We start from the raw sequence: 10,507 nt of genomic DNA, 5'->3' as shown, positions 1-10,507 counted from the left end.
TTCATAATAGTCAAACTACTCCAGTTCTATTAATATTTTTGTTTTATTTTGGTTATCTGAACCGAGTTGGTTCATTTGTTTATTTTATTTTTGTGTTTTGATTGTTTAATTAGACCTTATGTGTTGAGGCCTAGCTGTACGGCCTAGCCCGTGTAGGGCTAGTTTTCCACGCTCGACCTGTGGCGTTATTGATAAAACATCGTTTTGAATTCCTTTTGTTTATTGCTTAATGACCCTTTACTGTACTAAATATCACAAGATTGTGAATGAGCTGAGTAGTGTTTGCTTCAACGGAGTTTCTTAAAAAACCGCGTTTTTTAAACGTTTGGTTTGCTTTCTTAAAATCGTGTTCTTTTTTTCAACGTTTGTTTTCCTTCAGGTTAATTACACAGTCCTTTATTTCGTGAGCAGTTTTGTTTACAAAAGATATATCAAAGTACTGTAAACATGCCTATGAATCGTGAATGGGCTGGAGTTGCTGCGACTTTAAAATCGAACCACGACATTGCGAGCTCCCTCAGCCACCACCCGCATACAACATGGGTTGGCCCCATGGCACAGCTGAAATGTCATTCTGTGGGATATCGAGGAAGAACATAGTGTTATATACCTGCTGGTCATGCACTCGCTCCACTACATGGCTCTAGAAACCCGACAGGATACTCCCTGGCATGAGATTCTTCCACTTACTTTTCAAAGTCATCCACGTTGGGGTTCACTCTATCTTCACCCAATGGCGGACTTGATTTGGAGATTGCTGCATGGTGCCTTAAGCTCTGGAGCCATGATGTGGCATTTCACAAACGTTCCAGAGGAATGCTGCTTTTGTGGTGAAAGAGAAACGGTATTTCACATGTCCCTACAATGTCACCATCTTCAGCCAATTTACTTACTGATGATAAACTTACTTTTGTGCTTCTGGCTTCACTTCTCACCAACACTCTTAATCATCAGACACCCGGTTAAGAAGCAGAGCAAGTCATGAGATCTCCTTGTCAACTTTATTTTAACTTGTGCAAAGATGGCAATATATAAAACGAGGAAGGCAAAAATTGAAAGGAATGTGGTGGAACACAGTGCTGTGAGCCTGAAAGGCTTGATAAGCTCACGCATCGTCTCAGAATATAAGGCGGCAGAATATGGTAACACTTCAAAATTTTAAGGAAACTTGGGCCACAAATGAAGCACTTTGTCATTTCTCTCTACAAGGCACTTTGTTCTTATTCATATAAATGTGTTATTTTGGTAATTTGTTCTTTCTCCCCCCCCCCCTCTCTCTCTTGGTGCTGCTTTCTCTTAAAATGATCCACCTTACCTCCTGCAGTCCTGACCTGACTCGCAGGGGTGAGGAGAGCAAGCAACATTAAAGAGAATTGTGGCAATTATAACAAAAGCACGACTACAACTACTCGTACTACTACTACTGTCTCAATTATTCCCATCTTCATGTGGGATCAGCCAACATTTTTATGAACAACTCGACTGGCTTGGCCTGACAATCGATTGAGGGTGTGAATAATTTTGAATTTGTTCAGCGTGCCAGTGGTAACTCGCCCACTCAACGAAAGACAGTGGGAACTTTAACATCCACCAACAATTTCTGTTATATGGGTCCTCCGGATTAATGTCCTTCCTAAGAAAAGCACACACATTGATGTATTGCCCTGCAGGCAAAACACCAGGGTGACAGTTTAATTAGCTCGATCAAGATTCAAACCCAGACGAGACTGCCTAAAAGCAAGTGTGTACACCTTGAGACTATGCTGCATTGTGAATGCATATACATACACACATGAGGGAATCAAAATTCTGATCATCACTAAACACATTTCAACATCCGTTGAATGAAATTTTACAGGTAACATCATCATTTTAAACATATACAATATATTGACTTACGATGTACACAATGCTTTCACCAGGAAGATATCAGGTATGACTGTGTGGTATATATAAAATTATCATCATCAATAATATTTACCCAAAGTAATCTCCCCCAAATAATCATGTGCATGGCTTATATTGTACATCCTGAATGGAGAATATTTCAAATGATCACTTCCACCTCGATCCCACAAAGGATCATATGGTCAACCCGGTTCGGAATTTTAAGTTTTATATAGCGGTTCAAAATGTGTTTTTTACAATTGAAGGTGCTGTTTTTTCCAGGTGGTATAAAGATGGTTTTACTGCACCTAAGGAGAAATGAGGAAGAAGTGGAAAATAAATGTAATAAATAATGAAATTGTTGAGTAATTTATTGTGAAGCAAGTAAATAATTGTTGAGAAAGTTTGATTTTGATCTCAAGCTTTTTTCAAAGGTTCACATGAAGTTTTTTATTTTTTATTTTTTATTTTTTAACTATGTGGAATAGCAAAGCAAATAAGAAGATGGCATTTGGAGAGAGATCAAGCAATCTTTATCATTACTTCCACTTACTATATACTTTTCCATTTCCTAAATTGCGATTCAACATTGTCTTATTACAGTGTATAAGGGTAGTTTGGTATAAGACTGCTTCAGTCGCTCTAAACTTCCGGATTTTTTTAAAAGCTCTTTAAAATCATTATTTTATTGAAATTGAAGTGCAGGAGGGCCATGCCATTTGTGGGTTTTCCCTTCGTAGATATGCTCCATCACAATGAATGTACTGAGGCAGTGGTTGTGGTCAATGCACACAAATAATTATGTGTTGGTGAAGTATTTTCCACATTTATTTGCCTAATTAAAATGGGCCATCAACACAATAACCCCCTCAAAACCTTCCACCATCATCATTTCCACCATCTTCATCAACTCATCTTTATCATAACCATTATCAACATCATTATTGCATTATTGGATGAAGTTTATCATCATTATTAATAAAGGTAAGTTTTATGATCTTAGTAATGCCAAGAAAATAAACTTTATTTTAGGTTCTGAATACAGGAAAATAATACTCTATTTCATGTTCTTAATTACTCTTTTATTCATGAAAATAAATAGCACAAAAACAATGCATAAACACGTTAATTGAGGGTACAGTTTGGACAAATTTTAAGCTGAAGTCCCTAACCCTATTTCCCCATTATCCCTTAAATTCGTGGATTTGCAGTTCACAGGGATTTTCAAGAATGTAACCCTCACAAACAGCAAGGCCCTCCTGTATATACTTGAACACAGTGAGGGGTATTGTGTTCTATTACGTCTCGAGTTTGTTTGTGAGTTTTACAGTTGCACTATAGTAAACACGTACTCCAAGTCCTTCTTCCTTTTCCTCCCACCCATAAGGACGATCTCTTTGCTAGTACTGCATGATAAACATAAAACAATTATGAAAAAAAATTACAGGAAAAGTCAGGAATGAAGTATGTATAGAGTAATTCAGTCATTGTGATACCCACATCGAGCCTTCGTGGATATCGTAAAATGGACTGACGAACAGATTCACATTAAAGAATCGCATTCCTTGAAGACCATTGTTGTTCTGCAGAAGGACCTTGGATATCTGCTCACAAGTGATAATGAGAGGTATCAGTCATTCTCTCAAAATAATTATTGTTCATTTATTCATTTTAATATTTCTGCTTCTTCCTCGTTTCTTTTTCTCATTCCCTTCCATACATAAGGATTTATTTTCACACTTACGGCTTTATTAAACTTGAGCTCGTTTTAAATAACTAGGGGAAAAGCTTGTCAAAATGATGGGTGCATAAAACTCAACACAACACAGAGGATCACATTACACACAAAGTTATGGATTATGTCCGATTAATTATTTGCAATAAGGGAATGGGTAACGGGAACATGTCGAAACGGGATACTAAACATGAGCGGGTCAAAACGTTAGGTGGGATATCTTTGATGTGATTCAGGCGTTAATACAACATGGGGTTGACAAGTTACGAACCGAGTAACATGAAGTATTCAATCTATTTATAACGTGCACAAGTTGACCATTTTTCCTGGGAACATCGTCGGTATCAATTGAATTTGTATTTAAATAACCTGAACATGAATTAATAAATGTCCGCACCATGGGTTCACAGAGTAATCTGGAACTCCCCGAGTCATACGAAGCCAACACATCTCTCTGTGATGAGGAATTGATGGCGTTATGGACCAAGTAACACACCACATTCAATCGATTTATTACATACGCAGTTAACCCTTTTTCCTGAATACATAGTCGGTATCAATTGAATTGGTGTTTAAATAACCTGAACACGAAGTAATAAATGTTGACACCATGGGTCCACAGGGTAAACCGGGACTCCCCCGAGTCTAACGAGGCTCCACATGTCTCTCTACAACACGGGATTGACAAGTTGTCGACCTGGTAACGGGCCATGTTCCATCTATTTATTACGTTCAGTATGCAGTTGACTTTTTCCTGGGGCCTTTGTCAGTTTCAATTGAATTACTGTGTATCTACCCTTAAACCCATACAGGTGCAGCCAAGTGAGCCTTATTCAAAAAAAAAAGCTCTCACATTCAAACAATTAAATAATTCTGGCTGTCAGACCATGCGGCCAATGGGGTTGAAATGGCACTCCCAATTTCTACAAGATCATAATTGGGAAGTTTCACATTGATTGACGCAGTGGTTCCAGAGAAAATATTATTTAATATTTTCCTTCAATCCAATATGGCTGCCAAACCATATGACCTATGTCAAAAAAGGGATGGATATTTTTGTTCATCAAAGATAGGCAGTCATACCTGTAAAGTTTTGCCTCAACCTGGTAAGCTATTCTGGAGGAGCAGATTTTTAAGGGTATTTAAATTTTCAATCCAATAAGGCTGCCAAACCACATGACCTCTGACATCATAAGTTTATATTCCATCTCTATTTGGGTAGTCGATCACGCTTGTGAAGTTTCGTCTTAATCGGATAAGGTGTGTTTTTCTATCCAAGATGGCTGCCAAACCAAATGACTTATGATGTCATAATTTTTACCCTATATGCAGCAATTGTGTTAGATGATACTTTTGCAGTTTCGCTTCAATAGGATGTGGTTCCAGAGAAAACATTTAATATTTTCCTTCAATCCAATATGGCTGCCCAACCATGTGACGTTAATTACTTGTGAACACACTGGTATCCACAAGTCTTGGGAACCATGAGTGTAAAGTTTCACCTCGATCTGTCAAGCCATTCTGGAGATTTAAAAATCAAGGTTTTAGGGTAAATGCAATATGGCTGCCAAACCATGCGACCTACGTCAAAAAGGGGGTAGATATTTTTTATTTATCATGGATAGGCAGTCACAGGTGTAACATTTCACCTCGATCTGGTCAGCCATTCTGGAAGAGAATGTTTTTAAACTTTTTAATTTTCAATCCAATATGGCTGCTGAATCATATGATAGATGACATCATAAGTTTATATTCTCCCTCAAATTGGGTAGGGGATTATGCTTTTGAAGTTTCGTGTTTATCGGATAGGTGCGTTTTCTATCCCAGGTGGCCACCAAACCATGTGACATATGATGTCACCATTTTCACCCTATAATGCAGCAATGGTGTTCGATGATACTTGTGAAGTTTCATGTCAATTGATGAGGTGGTTCAAGAGAAATAATTTTTGAAAGATTTTTGCTCAATCCAATATGGCTGCCAGACCATGTGACATCAATTATTCGTGAATACCCTGGTATCCCCAAGGCTTGAGGAACATTTGTGTGAAGTTTCCCCTCGATCTGTCTTGTCATTCTAGAGATTTTTGAGTAAATCCAATATGGCTGACAAACCATGTGACCGATGACGTCATATGTGTAAACATTTTGTTCCTCATGGATAGGCGGTCATACCTGTAAAGTTTTGCCTCAATATGTTCAGCCGTTTCAGAGAAGATTTTTGAAGGTTTAAAAAAACAAACAATATGGCTGCCGAACCATGTGACCGATGATGTCATCAATGTTTTTTTTCTGTGGTTCAATTTATCCCTAGATGACCCTCAAAAATTATCATACTGAACGGATATAGCGTTCTACGAGTATGTATGCAATTATGACGTCATAACGAAAGCACCTACGACATCATTAAAAAATCACACTTATTCCCCATGAGGAGTCCATGTCAGGTGCCAAGTTTCAATTTTTTTCCTTGGTGCGGTTTTGGAGATACAGAGGTCCATAGTTTTTCTTTTTTCCAACATGGCTGCCACACCATGTGACCTATGATGTCATAATTATCATTAGAACATTCTACATTAGTAGTTGCTCCGAAGGTGAAAATTTGTCTCAATCGTACAAGCGGTTGCAGAGAAAAATAATAAAGTTGTGTGCGGACAAACAAACAAACAAATAAACAGACAGACAAACAGACCTCTCCTCTGGTGAGGGTAACTGAGTCACTATAACCTGATTAGCAAAATAAGTAGTTACGACATGCCCACAAATAGGTGAGTGATCCTAGCTTGCTCCTTTTTTTCTTTTGTATACATAGTGGAAGGGCAACTTTTCAAGGCTTGTGGAAGGGCCATTACGAGTACACTGAATGGATCAGGACACAACAGGCCAAAAGGAACAGCAGGAGAACGTTGGGGGGGGGGGCACCAACAGGAGAGGCAGTCAAACAATGGGTGTGTGGAGGAATGGGGGTAGGAGCGGATGCATGGAGTGGACAAAATGGATACAGAAGGGAACTCTCAGGAGGGAAAACTGGAAATTTGGAAGGAGGGGGGATTGGGGTGGGGTGGGGTTAACGAGGATAGAAAAGATCATGGTGATTGGGGACAATCTGACATGGTGGTGAACAGCTGTCTTGAAGACCCGGAGGGAAGAATGAGATTGAAGATGATGTGGAAGTTTGTTCCACGGGTAGGAAAAAAGAGATACAGTACAAATGAGTGGAGGTGAGCAGTGATCCAGGATTTAGGTAGTTTCACCTATAAGGGGTTTGATGGTGGACCGTGTGAGTCCTGCAGAAAACAGGGGTGGACAAAGCACGGAAAGAGAAGAGTGTGGAAGACCAGAAAGGAGTCGGTGGAAGACAGAACGACCGCCGACTTGTCTGTGATGGTGAAGTGATAGGCCCATAGACTCAGCTTCATCGCGGAAGATTCCAATAACCTTAAAGGCCTTGGTTTCCATGGTATCAAGCTTAGCAATATGAGAGGCAGGGGAGCCAGCTCAGAGCCAGTCTTCTTGGACAGATACAGTGCATCATCACATTGAAGGGTAAGAAATTGATTGAAAATAAGTCAAAGATCAGGTCATACGTAGGTCGGTGTGACCTCGTTTGCAAGGGCTTTGAGGACAACCAGACGGTGGGTGCATTTTCAGCTATATATGAACACAAACCTTTGTCAAAACAAAAACTTATGTGGCAGTAATCCCTAATTATGAAAAAGCTTATTCAGGGAACACAACCTGACCCATGGTCTTCCACAAAATGGGTTAACAAGAAAAAGGGTCAATTAAAAGTCAAGGTCAAAATGCATACCCTGGTGTTCAACTTTGGATATCTGAGGCCTAAGCTATTTAGGTGATATTATAACAACAAAAATAATAATGATGGCCAGAAAAATAACTAAAGGTCTTCCAATATCCATTACAATAAAAGGCTTGTGACTATGTTGTAAATATTACGTTCGTTCAAAATGCATTGATAAATCATTGCAATTTGGTTTTCAAAGGAACCTGTTGGGGGTAGTACAGGTCCAAAATCCACCAGGGCTCCCACTCTCTTCCTGTGATGGAGCAGAATGCTGGGCAGGATAGGTCAATGTTCTTTTTGAAAGCTTCTTCTGGACCTGTGTTCTCTCTCAGTGTACTGGACTGAGAAGCCTTTCCATACACCACATTGTCTGATGGGGCATTGTGGAGGAAATGTACAAAATGGTGGAAAGTTTTATCAAATATCAAACAAAGGGCGCTTTGCACCTCACATATGATGAGGATAACAATCTCAGTATCACGAGAAACAAAAAAACTTTTATTAGTTTGGTTATATTGGAAGAAATAGTTGCTGATGCAAGATGACAAAACCAAACAGGTCAAAGCAACGAGGATGCCATGACTGAAATAAAACAATGAGCATCATATACTTACACAAACATATTTACCATACGGCATTCGCTTTAGCTGCAAACACTTTCTAAAACGGCACTCGGTGGTGGATGTTAAAGATCCCCATGATGTCCTTCGCAAAAAGTAGGTAGAGAGAGGGAGGGAGAGGAGGAGCTGTAGAGAGAGTGAGAGGAGAGGGAGAGGAGGGAGGGGAGAGAGGGAGGGGAGAGAGGGAGAGGAGAGAGGGAGAGGAGAGAGGGAGAGGAGGGAGGGGAGAGAGGGAGAGGAGGGAGGGGAGAGAGGGAGAAGAGGGAGCGGGGCAGAGAGAGAGGAGGGGGTGAGAGGGGAGGGGAGAGAGAGGAGGGGGGGGAGAGAAGGGGGAGATTGAGGGGAGTGGCAGAAAGATGGGTTGAAAAGGGGGGGGGGAATAAGGGGTGGTAAGAAGTTTCCTTCTGTATCCATCTTGTAGACCCCATTCCTCCCCACACCCATTATTTGTTCAAGTCTCCCTCTATTTTGTCTTTCCACTCTGCTGTTGGTGTTTCCCCCTCTCTCTGTTGTTCCTTTTGTCATGTTGCATCCTAATTTGTTCAGTGTTCTAGCTCTTCCATCAACCGAACCTTGACTCTGGACACAAAAAACTGTCATAGGTTGACAACCATTGTGCAGCATTGATTGGCTGAATGGTCACTTTCTGAATTGAAGTTCCTTGGAAGGGAAGTCATCTATTATATATTGTGAACAGTGGTGTCTGTCCATGCATTTGGCTGTCTCCTGTTTATGACGGCCGCTTCCCACACTATTTGAAACAACTCAACATTCTATTTTAAAATGACAGGAGAACAGGCATGAACTAGAACAGCACTCGGTAGAGCACATACCACCGCCAGGCTGAACAGCTTATGCTTTGTGTCCCACTGACAGGCCGCATCTGGATCAAGATGTTAAAAATATAATCAGATTGTTCTTGTCACCAACCCAACTCATCCATCAAGTTTTGTCATAAAAGGTCCACAACCTTTTGAAATATCGTGGTATACAATATAGTTTTGGCCAAATCTCTCAAAGGTGAAGAATCACTGAAATTTTTTTTTATCAGATCCAGGTCCGGATCTTCACCAAAATCGAACCAATTCGTCCTTGTCACACACCCAACCTGTCCACCAAAGTTTCATCCGAATCCGTACATAAGTTTTTGAGATATAATTTTACATATCGTTTTTAGCCCTATCATTCAATGGTGAAGAACATTTTTTAAAACTCTTGTATCCGGATCCAGATCTTCACCAAAATCTAATAAGTTCATCCTCATCATGCACCCAAACTCTCCACCAAATTTCGTTCGATTCCGTCCACAACGTTTTGAAAATTCCTGCTCACGGACGGACAGACAGACAGACCAGGGTGAAAACATAACCTTTGTCCACCTTTGGTGGTGGAGATAATAATGTTGATGTCAAATTTTATTTCGTAAGCAGGATATTTAGTCCACATTTTAGACAAATTGAACTTCCACCACCCAATGTTGCACCAACATTCCACAGTGGGTGGTACAAGTATCTCAGAGCTTTATCTTTGAGTGAAGCCAAGAATGCATCACAGTTAACCTTTTTAAAGTAAATTAAATAATTTAAATTGATAGATTAACTTAAACTTTTCCTGTGAGTGAGGATGGGTAATTTTCCTACTGGTAGATAATACAAACCATTCAATCTCAATTGTTGTGGAATTGTTCAGCTTACATTCGGAGTTAGAGAGAGGTAAGCTGGATGCTTTCACTGTGCACACCGACATCCATTGTCTGCCCACCAAGGTGATGTATCGGGCACGGAAACCTTCACAATCATATGTTTTAACATGACTCTTCTGTTGATCATTAAAATGCGTGCAGCTGGTTGGAAGACAAAAAAAAATCACACCAACATGTTTGACGATGCGAAAAGTTTCGAAAGGTTTCTTACGTGTGAGATGTGAAACAATGAGGAACAACATGTGTACGTACAGTTCCTATAGAACGTCCACACCCCCTTGAAAAATTTTCACCTTTTGTTACCTTTTAGCCTGGAATTAAATTGCATGAAATCAGACTTTTCCCACCTTTATTTACACATCATAACCCACAACTTCCAAGTGAAAAACAAATTCCACAAATTTCAGAAAATTAATTTGAAATACAAAACTGAAATATCTTGATTGGATAAGTGTCCACTCTGCTATATAATAGCAATTGTAAACAAGAAAAGTAGCAATCAGAGATTGCAGACCCTCACCAGGACTTGTTTTGTGTGACGTTTGTGGACCGGTGTGTTACGTAAGTAATAAGACACATAATTAGACCTGCCACTTTATAACTGCAAGCATTGATGACTGGGTACCACATGTCCCGCTATAATGCAACCCAGCTTTGATTGGACACCTGACACTGACCCATGCCGTTTTTCATTATTATTCAATAGAATTATTATTTTTTTTTTGGAAACATTGGTGAGGCTCGTATGAGAGCTAACAC

The 10,507-nt window shown here is 39.8% G+C and overlaps 1 protein-coding gene across 2 annotated transcripts in view; it reads right to left on the bottom strand.

Moving 5' to 3' along the window:
* Nucleotides 1-982: 982 nt before the first annotated feature.
* LOC147012212 (uncharacterized) overlaps nt 983-10,507 on the bottom strand; it is a 36,840-nt gene continuing 27,315 nt past the window's right edge. Inside the window, exons 5-8 of one of the 2 annotated variants that reach the window (XM_085856049.1) lie at nt 9,741-9,889; nt 7,630-7,796; nt 3,388-3,491; nt 983-2,195 (exon numbers count right to left, since the gene is read on the bottom strand). In XM_085856049.1, the coding sequence (XP_085712175.1) occupies nt 2,048-2,195; nt 3,388-3,491; nt 7,630-7,796; nt 9,741-9,889 (568 nt within the window). In that variant the 3' untranslated portion in view covers nt 983-2,047. The other variant, XM_085856050.1, reaches the window with a different exon arrangement.

Source organism: Eptatretus burgeri, chromosome 15 (genome assembly GCF_056783735.1).
Source record: "Eptatretus burgeri isolate ZD-2024b chromosome 15, Ebu_testis_v1, whole genome shotgun sequence".
NCBI classification, from domain to species: domain Eukaryota; kingdom Metazoa; phylum Chordata; class Myxini; order Myxiniformes; family Myxinidae; genus Eptatretus; species Eptatretus burgeri.
Note: the sequence above shows the minus strand (reverse complement) of the source record. Positions and strands in the feature narration are given on the sequence as shown.